The sequence below is a fragment of the Manis javanica genome, chromosome 1 (genome assembly GCF_040802235.1).
Source record: "Manis javanica isolate MJ-LG chromosome 1, MJ_LKY, whole genome shotgun sequence".
Classification (NCBI taxonomy): domain Eukaryota; kingdom Metazoa; phylum Chordata; class Mammalia; order Pholidota; family Manidae; genus Manis; species Manis javanica.
Window position 1 is genome coordinate 184400815 of NC_133156.1, and position 17482 is coordinate 184418296.

The 17482-nt window shown below is 35.3% G+C and overlaps 1 protein-coding gene across 2 annotated transcripts in view; it reads left to right on the top strand.

The window, feature by feature from the left end:
• The window catches only part of GFPT1 (glutamine--fructose-6-phosphate transaminase 1), a 75853-nt gene that overhangs the window by 32011 nt on the left and 26360 nt on the right, over positions 1 to 17482 (top strand). Inside the window, exons 5-12 of one of the 2 annotated variants that reach the window (XM_036998087.2) lie at positions 1674 to 1732; positions 3005 to 3139; positions 5181 to 5242; positions 6203 to 6282; positions 6489 to 6542; positions 9724 to 9829; positions 12481 to 12644; positions 13587 to 13682. In XM_036998087.2, the coding sequence (XP_036853982.1) occupies positions 1674 to 1732; positions 3005 to 3139; positions 5181 to 5242; positions 6203 to 6282; positions 6489 to 6542; positions 9724 to 9829; positions 12481 to 12644; positions 13587 to 13682 (756 nt within the window). The remainder of the gene's footprint in view (positions 1 to 1673; positions 1733 to 3004; positions 3140 to 5180; positions 5243 to 6202; positions 6283 to 6488; positions 6543 to 9723; positions 9830 to 12480; positions 12645 to 13586; positions 13683 to 17482) is intronic. The other variant, XM_036998088.2, reaches the window with a different exon arrangement.

Genomic DNA, 17482 nt, shown 5'->3' on the forward strand with positions numbered 1-17482 from the left:
TAATCCTTCTCTATGTACCAACTTGATATAGTGTCATGTTAGTATGAATTATTTTGGTTTTTAGGGATTGATTTTCTTTAAAAATTAATTTTATTTAAAAATATTTGCATAGTTCTGATGTCACACCTATAAAACAAAGCATAGTAAATGAAGTTCATTTCCCAATTATAAAATTTCAGTAATTAAAATAGTGTGATTTGGGGCAAAGCCAGTCACATTAATCAGTGGAACAGAATAGAATCTAGAAATGGGCTCATAGATAATGATCACCTGAATCATTATAAATGTGACACTTCAGCATAGCAAAGAGTAGGTGAACTTTTCAATAAAGATAAAGTAAAATAAATTACGTCTAATTTCTATCCTCTTTTGTCCTTATTCCATCTCTCCCTGTAGATAAACATTTAACAAATTTTTTTAGTCTAGTCTTCCATTTTTACAAATAAGCAAATACATATGTATATGTGTGTGTGTATGTGTGTATATATCTTTTCAGAAAAGATTTTATAATTCAGCAGCTACCTTTTTAGTTTTCTTGTGTTTCACATAATTATTGAATTGGATTTGAAGGCTAGCAACCACTCAAACTTTTAATACTGACAAGGCCTTTATAAATGATTCCTGCAAACATATCTAGATTATGTTTTGAGAGTTTCACTTTAAGGCTTTATATCAGCAATCAGCTATTTATCAGTCTCTGTGTTCTAGCATTAAAATATTTTTCTTAGATTTATTTTTGTCATATTACTTTGTAGTGTCTTCTCTGACTTAAAAATATATTGAAAATATTTATTATTTGGTTTGTAATGCATTGAATTCAAGCTCCAAAATGTCAGATCTTTAAGTATGTTAAAAACATTTTGATTATTTAATGTAAAATTGGACTTAATGGTAATTTCTCTTATGACTTATAAAAATTTTAAATAATAAATCCATGTTGGTAGTCTTTACGTGCACCTTCAGTGTTTGTAAATAATAATGTAAACTTTTGATTATCCATTCTTATATTTTCAAAGTTATTTAATCGAAAAGATGAAAATTGTTCCACTACATATGTATTTGATCTTGGATTGCTATTTTAACATTTATTTATCTGATATGCTGGGAATTGTCTAGACCTTGGATAAGTAAATTTAACTATAGAACTGAATAACTGGCTTTTCTTATTAAACTTCTTTAGCTTTAGTTCTTAAACTCATTTAATGTAAATGAGATTATTGTTTTAGTTTGAAAGTCTCTTTATACTTAGTAATGTTTTATGCATAAGAATGAATGAACAAAGAAGTGAGAATAATAGTTATAGTAATTCAGCCCTCTTGTTTTGCAAATGAGGACGCAGGCCCAAGAAATGTGCTCCTTTCATTGGTTACACTGGATACTAGTAGTTTAGCCACATATGAAATTGATGTCTGTAGACCTCAGTTTATTCTATTTCCCCTCTATATCCACCTGCTAGCATTGTGTGCTTCCACTGAACCACATAAACAGTGCTGCCAATCTACCTGAGTGAGGATAATGTGATAATGGGAAGTAGAAGATACTTTATTACACTTGGAATTATAGCATATGACAAATTCTTTGACTTGAGAAAACTCTGTTAATAGTAGTGGTTATTTATGGTGTTCAGCAGACCCCAGTTTTTTATCATCAATACTTTTATTTATCTCTTTTAGAATTTATTGTTATTCACAATGGAATCATAACCAACTACAAAGACTTGAAAAAGTTTTTGGTAAGTAAAGTGAGCTAAAAAGACACCAGGCTTTGGGAATACTTCTGATGAGAGCAGTGATGTTTGTTGGGATGTGCAGCATTTCTAGGTCTGATCAAGTAATTCCTGAGATGGTTGTAAGGGAATGGTGGCTTATTGGACTTTCCTTTGTTGACATGGAATATTTTTGTTTCTTCCATGAAAAGGAAATAGTTATTTGGCTTTATTATAAATGACCCAAAACCTCAAATAAAATTGGAATTTTGGGGGCAACATCGTTTGTATTATGAGAGTCCTTGTTTGTCATTTTTAAAGGATTCTAGGATATATAAGAAATATAGGACAGACTAAATGAAGGTTCTGTGCCCTAAATAGCTATATACTATATAGTAATGGTCATGATGATGACCTTCATGAGTACCTCCTCAGCACTGTCCAGCTGAAATTTCTGCAATGATGGAAACCTTCTATATCAGTGCTGTACATTATATGAGCCACTGTCCACACGTGGCTCTTAAGTTAGTATGATTGAGGAACTAAATTTGAAATTTTATTTCAATTTCAATGTAAATAGCCACATATAACCTAATGGCTTTGTCACTGTCAAAGAGAATTATTCATATTCATTACTGTTTTGTGAGTTATATATTCCATTATATTTTAAATTACTTAAAATTATATGGCATATATAGATTTATATAATTATAATTTAAATGTATATTCAGTTATACAGAATACCTCACTATTTGGGGTCCACTGTAATTAGATGGTAAGATATGTTTTTTCATATATAACAAGAAGAATAGTGTACACAGCAGTAATAGTGGTATGACTCCTTTTGGGTTCCCAGGCCCGATTCCTGTGTGTGTGTGTATGTATGTATGCCCCACAACCTCCTCCTTAGGCTCCATTAATTTGCTAGAGTGGCTCAGGGAACTCAGGAAAACACAATGTTTACTAGTTTAATGAATGGTACTGTGAAGGATACAACTTAACAGCCAGATGAAGAGATACATAAGGCAAGGTCCTAAATAAAGGAGCTTCTAGCCTCCAAAAGTCTCTCATTAATGTGACAGTACACCCATTTAACTTTTAAGACTGCAGTGTTTTCAGGAACTTATGACTCATCACAGATGGTGAGGTTTTAATTTTGGTTAATGGGTAATGGAGTATGGTGGTCAAAAGGTCAGAAATTGGTTAGTGAAATTTTTAAAGGAAGAATTCTTTAGAAAAGATTTGGATGTCAGGAATATAATCATAAGTGTGTTAATTTTTCTTCCTTTCTAATTACAGGAAAGCAAAGGCTATGACTTTGAATCTGAAACCGATACAGAGACAATTGCCAAGCTTGTTAAGTATATGTATGACAATCGGGAAAGTCAAGATACCAGTTTTACTACCTTGGTGGAGAGAGTTATCCAACAATTGGTATTAAACCACATTTTTAAAGATAATTGTTTGCAACAATCACAAACTCTTAAAATTAAGATGTACAGGAACTATGTTAATTTCTTAAGTACTTTTGGCTTTTATTTCTCATACATAAGTATTCAACTTAAGTAATTTTGAGAGACTGTTTTTGATTGATTGACTCTTTTTCCACACACACACTTAAAATTCTACTTCCACTATAGTTTAGTGTCAGGGAATTAAAAATAATCTGAAATAAGTTTGTCTGAAAACTATACATACACACACACACTAACCCATACATAATACACAAAAACATGTACAGTTAACCCTTGAACAGTGCAGGCATTACAGGTCCTGACTTCTCCAATGCAGTAGAAAATCTGTATATAACTTTTGCCTCCCCAAAAACTTAACTACTAATAGTCTGCTGTTAACTGGAAGCTTACTGGTAATAGTTGATTAACATATGTTTTACATGTTACATGTATTGTTTTTATTTCTTTTTACTGTGTATGATGCCATAATTAGTCTGTCTTTGTGTGTTAAGTTTTGATAAATTTTAATTTTTTATATATACTTATATACTTTTTATGGTAGTACATCATAATGAAATAGACTAGTATCTACATTTGTTTTATACATTCATGACATATCTGGGCTTTTTCCTAATTTTTTTGATATTTCTAGGCTATACAGTTTGTGAGTTTTTTCAAATTGTTTCAAATCTCCAAAATATTTCTGGTATATTTAGTGAAAAAAATCCATTTATAAGTGGATCTCTGGTCAAACCTGTGCTGTTTAAGGGTCAACTATACACAGTACACATAGTTGGTGGTTCATCACTTTCTTACTTCCTCCTCATGCAAGTGTTCTTCCCGGTCAATAACTTAGCACAAGTGTAGCTTCAGTGAAATATACACTTATTCTGGGGGGATGTCTGCATGTTTCTAAGCCAATATTGTTAACCTCTTATATTTCCACATGGGCGCTTCTCCTTGGCCTTGTACCTTTACAGAAAAGTATTTTCCAGATCAAGAGAAAAGTGGTATTCTTTTTGATCCCATCCCAGTTGCCTTAATTACAGAACCAGAGATCCACAAAAGTCCAAAGGCATAGTGATTTCTAAATCCCTAGCTTTTCCATTTAAAAGCCCTTTACTTCTCTGTGAAGGCCCAGACCTCACCTCCTACCTCCACTCAGATCTTATGATTTGGAGGAGTTAGGAAGATGGAGAAAGTAGAGACCTGTTCCTTCGCTTTCTCAAGGCAGAATAGTGTGCCTTTTGCCTTTTCTTGTTTCCAGTCATTGTATAACCCAGTTTGTGTTCCATGGTGGTTCCTATCCTCTCCTACCTCTTGTTCCTCCTTTATTCATTCTTGATATCCCTGGACCCTATCCCTAAGGAGGTTGGGTTGAGGGGGTGGTATGGTGTCCACATTACTTGTAATTGTGCATATTTATATCTCTGATATCAAAGTCAGAAAGAATGAAAATTAACTGGGATGTAAAATTATTGGGCCAGAGAATGGGTTTTGGATACTGAGCTTAGGATCCTCTCTAATTCTGATACACCCTTACTCTAATGCATAGTATGGGGTATATGATGTACCTATTGAGAAATGTTGGCATCATGTATAAAAGTGACTTATAAAATAACTGTTTTGAAGCTGTTATCTACTGAGTATATTTCAAGAGTTGGCTTGATTAAAAAGTGGGTCTTGGACAGTGACTGCAATGGGGTGAGGGGGGAACTTGATAATATGGGTGAATGTTGTAACACAATGTTGCTCATGTGAAACCTTCATAAGATTGTCTATCAGTGGTACCTTAATAAAAAAAAAGTGGATCTTGGATACACCAAAGCTCAGTACTCTCTACCTAAAATTTAGATAAATTTATAAACTAATGCAGAAGAGCAGTTCTGTGAACAAAAAATTTCTTTGCAGAAGCCAATGTTTCAGGCGTTTCATGCTTGATAATTGATTACAATAAATATTGCTAATGCATTTTTTTTTCGGTATCATTAATCTGCTAATGCATTTTTTTCCCTCCGTAGGAAGGTGCTTTTGCACTCGTATTTAAAAGTGTTCATTTTCCTGGCCAAGCAGTTGGCACAAGGTACATATACATTTAGTGATGGCTAATAATTATGTGTGTTTTGAAATCTTTGAATTTTAGGTTTATTGTGTATACACTGTACATGACTCCAGTATAAAGGCTCTGCTCTTTCTTAGAAATATTCGTGTAAATATATTTTCATATGCTGCTCCTTGGCTGTTTCACCACTCTTCCATTTATCAGAATCCTTTAATAAGGCAGATATATTTTGGCATTTATAACTGGCCTTTTGTCTGTAATGGTGCCATGGTCACTTTGTAAATTTGGATATTGAATGTTCTCTAATTTCAGGTCTAAAATGTTAACTTTCTTCATATTTTTTGGAAGTATATATTCCAGACAGAGTCCAAGATAATTGTACCATCACTGCTTTTGCTAGTGTACTTAAGCCTGATCATGAAGTCCTATTTAGAACAGTGAGGAGCCCTGTGATTTGACAAGAGAGAGGTATGTTTAATATGAAGGCAGAGTGACAAAGGAGAAAGTGCCAAACGTTCATAGACCAAATCCTCTGTACAATTGAAAGAACGGCTCCATTTAACATTAAAAGGAGAAAAATTTCAAATACATTGTTATAAAACAGAGGTTGGCAAACTTTTTCTGTAATGGGCCAGATACTAAATATTTTAAGCTTTCTGAGCCTATGGCCTCTGTAGCAACTGTTCAGTTTTGCTGTTGTAGTATAAAAGCAGCCTAGAAAATAGGGAAAAGAATGGGCATGGCTGTGTTCCAATAAAATTCTATTTTATGAAAATAGACAAATTTGCCCTATGGGTCATAGTTTTTGCTGACCTTTGTTACTGAATATTTTTACTTGCTTATGTTGTTCTTTTGGTATACATGAAGTTGAGCTTGAAGGGAGAATTTAAGCATTATTTGTAGAGTGTTGGCTCATTTTTAAATTTATATCATTCGTGCATTATTTATAAAAATGGTTTAATTCTAATTTTGTACTAACAGACGAGGTAGCCCTCTGTTGATTGGTGTACGAAGTGAACATAAGCTGTCTACTGATCATATTCCAATACTTTACAGAACAGGTAAAAACTACATCATGCCTTACATGGGGAAAATATATAAATTAAGTAGATATAAAGAATTATTTTTGCTAAAGTAAAATAAATGCCCCTTTGGTTAGATCCACGCACATATATATATATTTATATATATAGTTCTATCTATACATAAAAAGGATTTCTTGTGATTTCTCTGACGAGTAGAATTTTTTTCTGTTGTATATCCTTAGCTAGGACTCAGATTGGATCAAAATTCACACGGTGGGGATCACAGGGAGAAAGAGGTGGGAAATGTACTCTGCATGGATGGGGAGAAATCTTATCCTCTTTTGTTCATTATTTACTAATTCTTTGTTTTTGGAGTGAATGAATGTGCTGGGCCTCTAGAAATCTGCTTTTTTAATGGGGAAACATTTTGATATTATTTTCCTAATTTGCAGAATATATTTTGTCTGTCTGCTTTTGGCATTTAGAAAATTGCTTTTAATAATTTACTTCTTTAAAAATCTCTGAGATCTGAAATTACGAAGTTTTTCCGTTATTTTAAAACCATGTAAGATAATGCTACTATAAATCAGCTGCTTAGATTGGGAAAAGGCCTTTGTATGCTACGCAATTAAGATTGAGCTCAGTGGTTGTCATTTGAATAATTTAACTTTTAACTAAATGATGTTTAAGTAATCTTTATTTTATGCATGACATTTTACTTTTAAATTTACATTCAGTATCTTGATTGTCCTGTTTGAATTTGGAGTCATTGTTCTTTTTTTATTATTGTTAAAGTTTGAAGTTTAGTTTTTTAATAGGACTTGGAGCTATACAAACTGGATCATTTTATGGATGTAATTAGGGAAAAAAACTGTGCTCTTTCCATTTACTTGCTATTAAAAGCTTTCCATGTACAAGAGACTGGAAAAATTCAAGAAATCAAAACTCATGTAATTCTTGTTTTTTTGAAAAAAAAAAGCAATATACCTTAAACCTATTCATCTTTAGATAGTGGCTGCTTTCACTGTTCTATGTAGAGTGGAAAGTCATCCTTCAATAACCTTCGATCTTGAGATGTTAGAATTTCTTATCTTTCTCCTTCCATTCTCTCCCATTTCAGAAGGAAAACTAGGTTACTAATAAGAGTACCAAATTTGGATCCAGAATTCCAGATTTCTGTTAATATTTCTGCCAGTGTATACTTAACAGCGTATGTTACCTTATACAGTTGACCCTTGAACAACATGAGTTTGAACTGTGTGGGTCCATTTAGACATGGATTTAGGAAATTTATAAGGAAATTCTTTGGAGTTTTGTAACAATTTGAAAAAACATTATCTTACTTTATTATAAGAATACAGTATGTAATACCCATAACATACGAAATATGTGTTAATTGACTGTTTATGTTATTGGAAAGGCTTCTGGTCAACAGCAGGCCATTAGTACTTTTTTTGGGTATCAAAAGTTATATTTTTGTACATGGGGTCAGTGTCCTTAACCTCCACATTGTTCAAGGGTAACTGTACTTTGTCTTAGGCTGCTTTAGAAATGGAAGAACATTGGCTAAGGTCTTAGGAAGTTAGTAGAAAAATTATCATGAAACAGTCTTTTTGAGATCATGAATTGTGTTTTAGTAACCCTTAATTACTCTGGCTCCTACTAGTTAGATAATGTTTGGCTCAATAGAGTTTGTATAAAAAAGTATAGCCTCTTCTTGAAGAGGCTTTGTAAAGGGGAGAACACTGGACTAGCTTTTAGGCTTTCGCTGTTTTCTCCAGGTGTCTACTGACCAAATAAAGCAGGATAATAACTGTATTCCACTTAAATCATAAGAGAGAGAAAACATTTTATAGGTTATAAGTCACACAAATGTCAAACAGTAATGTTTTCATTTAAATAGTCAATTGATCTCAACTTATTCTAAATATGTAATTAAACATCCCTTGTTAGTTGAAGAATGAAATAATATTTGGAGAAGGAATATAGTGAAACTCAACCCCATTAAGCACTTTTTATAATTTCCTTGTATTTATTTTTAAAATGTAGGTGCTAGGCTATCCTTTTACCTATTTCTAATTAACTTTTTTTACATAGAGTAAAACTGATGTTTTGTTGTACAATTTTGTGAGTTCTGTCAAATGTAAACAGTTATATAACCACCACCACAATCAAGATACAGAACTATTCCATCCCCAAAAAAGTTCCCTCCAGCTGCCCCTTTGTAGTCAACGAGTGTGCCCATTCCCAGCCCCTGGGAACACACTGATCTGTTTTATCTTTTCTGTAGTGTTCCTTTTCTAGGATGTCATCTTATTTTTTAAAGTGTGGTACCTTTTCTACTGTTGAATTTGGGTAGTAAAAGCTGTTCTGTTTTCATGTCTAAAACACACCAAGTAATTACAGGTTGTGGAGAATTTTTGATATTCATTTCTAAGAATAATTATTAGCAAGTCTTTATAGACATGAGTTTTAGAGGATAGACACAAGTGTAAGTTTTTAGAAGTATATTTATGGTATTCTCAGGCCATTGTGTCCATGGGTCATAAGGTCTACCGTGTCTTGATCTTGGAGAAAGGTGCATTTTGTCTCTGACATTTATATAGCCTTCAATTAGTAGATTTTTCCCCCCCGTATTTGGCTCATTTGTCAAACTTCAGTATACTTTCCAGTTTTGACTTTAGTTGTAAATGAGCAAAAACAGAAAAATAATTCTTCATCAGTGACTTGAAAAATAAGTAGAGATGCCAGAATTCTAAAGTGCTCAAATTAAAAGGATATTATCATTTTAAAAGCACCATACTTTATTCTGACTTAAAAGAAATGCAACAAAACCCAATTTTAATAAAGAAGAAGTTCTGGGTTTATAGTATTTCCAGTCCTTGACGGCAGGTGCCACATATGAGATACCGATGTTAGAGAGCCATAAATATGTTTGTTTTTAAATCAGAATTAGTATAGACTACACCTTGATTTGTTATGTCGACTTACTATTAAAATATAGAGAAGTTTTGTTATAAGTTAATGAAAGTTAATATGCCACTACTCTTCATTTTATTTTTCATTGCACGATTTTGATATTTTTAGTGTAATTTTTATGATAAGGTTAGGTATACAAACAGATGTGTTAATTCTGCCAAGTTTTGTTCAAAGTTAAATTAAAATTAGGGTATACATACTTTTGATTAAAAAAAAGAGTGATATTATTAATTATTTGCCTTTTATTCTGATAATACTATAATGTAGCACTGTCTTCCACACACTCTGTGATAGTTGCTGTGTCACTTTACACCTTTTGTTTGTTGTTCTTGTTGGCTTATTGCATGGAAATAAGGTGATCTACCTCGCATTTAAAAATTGCTGAAATTATTTTGTGTTGCTGATTATTTTGTTGATTTTGTAGAAAATTAAATTTTTTATATTGACCATGGTTTTGTACCTGCATGTTTGCTGATTTGTGTTAACTCCGTGCCCTAGGGAAAGACAAGAAAGGAAGCTGCAACCTCTCTCGTGTGGACAGCACTACATGCCTTTTCCCTGTTGAAGAAAAAGCGGTGGAGTATTACTTTGCTTCTGATGCAAGGTGAGCTTCCTTAGTTGTTTTAGAGAGACTTTTTAGTAAAACTTCTCATGCTACAGGAATGCAGGGAGTCATTTTACATATTTCTAATCATGCTGTGTAGGAGAACTTTATTAGGGAAATAAAAGTGACCTTTTTAGAGATGGAGTTCTAAGAATACTTTTTCTTTCAGTTCAAATCATGTAGATCAGTTCACCAAGAATAGATAATAGTCCCCGAGACTTGTTCCAGTGTAATCTTGTATTAATGTTCCTGTTCTTTTCAGAGTCTTACCCAGGACTGAAGGGAGGAGAGATTTTAGATGGGAGCATAAAATGGCTTAGTATCCCACCAGTTATAGAATAGTTGCTAAAACCATTGTAGTTTTAGTCCAGTGTGGACACTTAACCTTTTTAATTCAGAAGTAATTTGCTGCTTAATCATTTATATCATAGGTTCCCAACCTTTTTTGGCTCAGCGCCCACTTTTTCAAAGAGTGATTCTATAACGCCCCCTTAGGTGAATTATACTATGCTATCTATAAAACAAGGACATATTTTTTCAAATTATTTTATTAGAAGAAATTAACAATATTAATGTATTGCTCAAAGTATAATTAAAATTTTAAAAATTAGAAAAGTGTATATTATTTTAAAAAATTAATGAAATCTTTATTAGTGTGAGGGTTGAGCTTGGTGAGATGACACTAATTTTTTGATGTTTGGTGTCATTTTTGTCATCAGCAATCTTAAATTGCCACTATTGACAATTTTTTCTTTTCTTTGTTAATAGATTGCTGACCTTGCTAAATTTTCTTTCGGCTAAATATGATGATGGAAATGCATGAAAAGCTTTGCTTCTTTGCTACAGCTCATAAGGCTGGATATAATATTGGAATTTTCCTTTGAAGCCAAAATTTTTGATACCCATTTTTTAATTTCAATTTTAACTCTTCATTTGGTGACAATTCTATCAACTCCTCCTGCAGTGATACTTCTGCTATTTGTAGGCTTGAGGAAGATTCTAAGACCCAGTCTGGAATAATCATGTTGAGTAAATCCTGAAATCTGTAAAATCTTCTTTAAGTGCTTCCAAATGCTGGCCATAAACCATAATGTTGTCATCATTTGTTTCCAGTGAAGAAACATTTGGAAACTGATAAAATTATCTTCGACTCAAATTTTATTTGTACAACTCAAGTTTTGACAAGAATGCAGAAAAACTTGCCTTGGCTTTGATCAAATTCACTGTAGAGTATTAATCAAACCTTTCATTGCGTTCATGCGAGTATAGCCCAAGGGGGTGGCAACTGGTCCCCAACATCTCCTTAATATGTCTTAGACCAAAAAAGTCCCCTTAGATTTCTTTAGCACCAACCGTTGGGCTATACTGCCCCTGTTGGGAACCAGGGATTTTTATGAAAAAAATAGTACTTAGTACTAGACTAAGACATTTTGAGATATATAATAGGATGCTTAGATACATTTATAAGTGAAATACTAATAGTAATGAGGACAAAATGGAATCACTCAAATTGTCAAGAAGTATTTGAGTCATTCATTGTGAATAAAAGAAGGGGGATCTAAAAAATGAGAAAATGATGCAGTTTAGGACTGCAGAGAATGCAGTATCTCAGTGGGAAAACCTATTTTCTAGTTTTTACAGATGTGTAGTCAGTGCTAAGATGTGTCATTGCTGTCATGTTAAGTAGGTTTGTTACAGGATTGACAGTTGTGGCTCAGATTGCAGAACTGTATTAGCCTTTTGTCATTCATTTGTACATTCATACTGAAAACACTGAGCAAGGCCATGTGCTAGGCTCAGAAGGTAATGGTGAGTAAAAATAAAAATTTCTTGTCCTTAAGGAGCTCTTCCTTAATGGAGACAAATTTTGATCAGGTACACAACTGTAGAATTCCAGCTGTGATAGGTGCTATAATATGCCTACAACAGGGTGACTTACCTTCCTGTGGGTACATTTATTTAAGGGAATGGTGCTTGAACTGAAAGTTAAGAAGGTATGAGGAGTTAATTAAATAAAGAGATAGAGGGAAGAACATTCATTCTCTGTAGATTGATCGGTGAGAGTTTAGGATGAGTACGAGTATGACTGGAACAGAGAGGAAGTTTGAGGGGGGAGATGTTAGAGTAGGTGGTAAGCATTGTGCTGTTTTGCTAAGAGTCAGATGGAAGCCATCAAGTGGTTTGTTGAGTAAAGGAGAAATCTTGGTGAGAGTTGCCTTTTCACTTCATGTTGGCAGAAGTGGAGAATGGATGGAGGGAGGTTACTGAGAATGTGGTTGGACAAGTTAGGTTGCCGCAATCGTCCAGCTGAGAGCTGATGGTTTTGGACTGGTTTGTGATGGTGGACACAGAAACTAAGAGAAACATTTAGGAGTTAAGATTGGAGGACTGGATGATAGAGTGAGGAGGAAACAGCTGTGCTTTCTGATATGCTTTAACTCTGGTTAGGCTACTACACAGAGATCCTGTTCTCCATTGTCCATGGTAACCACCCACTGTTTCTCTCCCCTGTAGGGACTGGCTTTTATAACCAGTTAGAGATATTGCAGGTTCATAGCATTTATATTTCCATTTGGTCCTTGTGTATGATAGTGTTTTTTTGGTAATGAATCCTTGATTATTGATTGTATGTCACCTTGAATATTTTGTAGTGCTGTCATAGAACACACCAATCGTGTCATCTTCCTTGAAGATGATGATGTGGCAGCAGTGGTGGATGGCCGTCTTTCTATCCATCGGATTAAACGAACTGCAGGAGATCATCCTGGACGAGCTGTGCAAACCCTCCAGATGGAACTCCAGCAGATCATGAAGGGTGAAAGTTTTTGTCATGTTACAGCTTGGTGTTAATAAGAGACATCCTACTTCCTGTCCTAGTGTAGGAGTCTGATAGCATAATGCTGAGTGAAACTTTCCATGATTAGTAAAGAGATAACCCAGGAAAAGAGATGCTTCTTTGGAGAAGTTATCTGCTGGTAGTGTAATAGTTCTCCATCAAACTAATTCATGGTTTGTTGTTTTTAACTTTAAAAAAGGAATTATTTAAATAGTACTTGATATTTTTAAAGCACTTTATAAACATAGTTTGTGTTTTGTTCGTTCATCTCTTATTCTCTCTGTGCTTCATTTTCTTGTATATAAAATGGGGGTAATAATGGCCTACATCATTAAGGTTGTTTTAAGGATTAAGAGAGCTAATATATGTAACACTGTTAGGATGGTGCCTGACACACTTAGTGGGCCCTAAATAATGTTTGCTGCTGTTAACTATTATGATTATTGTGATTATGATTTTCTCCTCCTTTCTCATGGGCTTGTGGTGGGAATAAAAGTTAAATTTTGTTGTATAACTGCTACATATAAAGTCTTTACTGGATTAATCCACGCTGCAATGCTAGGAAGTAGCTGCTACTCTTATTTTACAGATAAAGGAATTTCCTTAGAGCCACTTAGCTAGTAAAGGATAGAACAATGATTTGAACCTAGATCTGTCTTCAAAACTTAAGCTTGCCTTATTACCTTGTTTTGTTGGGACCATATTATAGGTATGAAGTTAATAAAAGTGATTTTTTCCTCTGCTCATTTTTCTTCATGTAAGGTAAAATGTCATACACGAAATATTTTTCTCAATTGCATGACCTTCTGTTTCATAACATTTACTAAGAATATGTTAAGGGAGATAGACCTAGTTGTGTACAGATGTCATATTCTTTCGCTTATTATTTTTGTTTTAATGATATAATGTATATTACTGTAGGCAACTTCAGTTCGTTTATGCAGAAGGAAATTTTTGAGCAGCCAGAATCAGTTGTGAACACAATGAGAGGAAGAGTCAACTTTGATGACTATACTGGTAATTACATGTTAATTATTTTATTATTTCAAAGTCACCTGTGGAGATGGGCATTTACAGCCTGAACGTTTGTTGTCCTTTACAGCCTTACTGAACAACTGTGACCACCAGCCATCAGTGGATCCTGATCAACTTTGAAAAGCCCTTTAGTATATATTATTCCACTGATATGAGGTGTATGTAGGTAGATTCGTAGAGACAGAAGGTAGAGTAGTGGTTCCCAGGGGCTGGGGAGGGGAGGGAAACGGGGAGCTGTTGTTGAGTGGGTACAGGGTTTCAGTAATGAGCCAGTTCTGGGGATGGATGGTAGTATTGTTGCACAGCAGTGTGAATGTGCTTGATGCCACTGAATTGTACACTTAAAAATAGTTAAAATGTTAGAATTTATGTTAGGTATATTTTTAACTACAATTAAAAAGAGATTGGGAACAAATAATAACTAATGGTTGCCAGGAGCTGAGTGGAAGGGGGAATGGAGAGGGACTGGTAATGGATGTAAGTGTTTTGGGGTTGGGGGGGTTGATGAAAATATTCTAAAATTAGAAGTGGGGATGGTTGCACAACTCTTAATATACTAAAACCCGCCAACTACATACTTTAAAATTTTTAATTTTATGGTATGTGACATACCTCAATAAGGTGGGTATATAAAAAAAATGGGTAGAAACTCATATTTGAAAATTATTGTCAGTTACAGAAGTATTAGAGTGGTTTTCCTGGGGAAATGAAAGTTCTTCAGTGTACCATTAAAAACATTGAACAACTTTTCAGTTCAAAAAGCCTTTATGGGCACCTGCTGTGTACCCAGGACTGTCCAGGACACTGTGGATTCTGAGAATGAGACCTGGCCCCTCCTTAGGAAGCTTACATGTATCTGCTCAGCCTAGGTTTCCTCTCCAGTTTATAAAAGAGTAAAGGTGTGAATTTCCCCAGAGGTTTTCCAGGTGTTTACCTGATGCCTTCTGGGATAACCTGGACCATCCTGCTTGCTTAAGGTAGAGGTGAGAGTGCAACTCTGGTCAGATTTCTGGAAATTCTCCCCACACCTTGTGTTGAAGGAGCTTGTACACCTTGCTGAGATGAGCTTGAGATGGACTTCCTGTGTCATAAGATGACCATAAACTATTTATGTTAAAATCTTATTTTCAGAACACTACTCATTTATCATGACTACTTTAATAAACAGTAACAAACAAACTTTGGGCTAAGAGTCTCAGCATTAGGAATTTGATTTTGAGAAATAATAGCTAGGGTGCAGTAATCTTTTTCCTGAATCTGTGTGTCATATATACAGTGTTAGTGTCACTCCTTAATGCTCTGTCCTGGTAATTGAGAGACTAATTTCACTGAATAAATGCTGTCTTCACATCTTTTTCTTTTCTGGGCAACATCAGACTCTTTTTCAGCAAGAGAGGTTTGTTGAAGGCTGAATTATGAATTGAACATCTGTGTGCAGAGCGGGATGCTGAACATATAAGGGATTATAGGAAAACTGTCTCTGATAGGGTCTACTTGAGGTTCTTACAATCTAAAAGTAGGATGGATATATAATTAACTATTTAGAGAAGGGTAAAATATGATAGATGGCATTTAATGTTGAAATGTTAAAAGCTTAATATTGAATTTAGAGAAAGTAGAGAATGAATCTCTTTGTGGGCAAGGGCTTTGGGACCAGGAAACCCTACTTAGGCAGTATGGGTTTAAAGGCTTTGTAAGATTTAAATCGTTGAAGATGAGATGGGAGCATTGTGGTTAGATAGAATAGCATTAGCTAAGGAGAGAAAATGGAAAACAATCATTAAGTTATTGGTGGAATAATATGAGGTCTAGTTTGTCTCCCATATCTAGTACTTGAAAAGAAGCAAAGAGCAATCAGTCTATGAAAGAAGGTGAGAGGAACTACCAAGGAGGGCAGAATGTATCATAATGTGGCAAGCAGGTGTGCATGGTACCTTCTCTTGTAGAAATAGCAGAGTTACTAGGAGACCTGGGAGCCAGGGTAATCAGAGCTTAGTGAGGTGAACCAGGTCTAGTCTCCAGTGTGCACTGGGGGAGCGAGAGGCTGAGATGCAGCTGCCAGTTAGGATGTTGCCCTGTCTGGGGTAAAGCAAAGGAGAAGAGGGGCAAGTGGGGACCAGGACAGAAACATGAGCAGTCTAAACCAGGACCTGCATCTGTTGGGAGACAGGGTCATTAAGGTGATTGAGCTGGAAGAACTGGGAGCATAGCAGGAAATACCACTTTATGGTATTGGAATATTTATGGAAATGAAATCAGGAAAAAAGGTTTGTTATAAGGTAAGAGAGTGAGACCTACTTTGAGAGGCCATAATTTTAAAAACCATTTTATTATCTATGTTATGTTCCTCAAAAAAGTTTTATAATATAAACAGGATAGCTGTTATCTTTTTTTGTTGTTAAGGGAATTGAAGCTCTGTTGGTTAGCGTGTTTTGCCAAAGGTCACATCACTGGTCATTTAGGGGGCCAGACTGACCTCCTGTGTTCACTGGTGTTTGAGAGTATCCTGTCCTCCAGGCCCTTGTGCTGCTTCCAGTAGTGGGGGCCTGCCTTCCCAGAATCAGGCTTCTCAAAACATCACAATTGGGTGACTCCTTCCAGAACTACCCCAAACCTCCCTCAGCCAGCAGGGAATTTGCTAAGCTAATTTTAGAGAAACACCTGTGACCAGCTAATCTCACTGTCTCACCCCTGTCATACTTGTTCATCATCTGTAATACAAGTCTCTCTGATAGTCTGTCTGCTTTTATACTGAGTCATCTCCAAGCTGATTTGTCTTCTCATGACCCTGACCCAACCTCTTAATGTTGTTTCCTTTCTTCCCCACCCTTTTCAGTACATGCTGAGGTCTGGAAAAACACTGTAGGCAGAGGTACATGAATAGGATTGGTCTAGTGCAGGAAGGCCAGTCTGGTGAGAGGGGAAGTGCTAGGAGATTAGGTCAGGGGTAAGCAGGAGATGGGGTATGTGGGCACTTGAAAGCCATGATAAGGATAAGCCAGTTAAGCTAGAACAAGGAGTGGGTATAGAAAAGGTGGGGGCAAAGCAGACAGACTGATGGCAGCTCAGGAGCAGGAGGACGCTGCTATGGCTGTGCATCTCCTCAGCCAGACACTGCACTGCCTGACCGGAGCTCTGTGGCCACATGGTGCTTTGGGTGGTATGTTCACTAGGTGGGTACCCAAGAAATATTAAATAACTGAGTGAGTGTTGAGTGAAAATTTCTCAGGTGGAAAACTAGCCTAGTGTAGAAGGAGCCATAGACAAAGATGCCCTTAGAAGAAATGTAAATAGCTATAGAGACAAAGAGAACAGAGTCATTGGAAGGTTTTGAGATCAGATTAATGTTTTTAAAAGAATCACTCTTAAAGATCATTCTGTTTGTGTGTGGAAGACAGGCTCTCAGAGGTGGGGAGTAGAAGAGAGAAAAGGAGAATGTTGCTCTCATGCAGGGCAGAGATTTTGGACAGGAGTGATGGCCTTGGAAGTATATTTTGAAGGTGGAGCTGATAGGACTTGCTCGTGGATTGGACTTGGAGGAGGGATAGGAGCAATCAAGGGTGACTGACATCAGGTGAGTGGGGTGGTGTTTACTGAGATGGGAAAGAATGAGAGGAGAGTGGGTTTGTATTGTGCTTAGAGCACTGTTCTGGGAACCATAGGAGAATGGACATAACAAAGACAATTTTATTCCAAGTAGCTTATTGATATATAATTAAGTATAATAAAATCCACTGTTTTTAATATATAATTCTGTGAGCTTTGACAAACCACAGCATGCT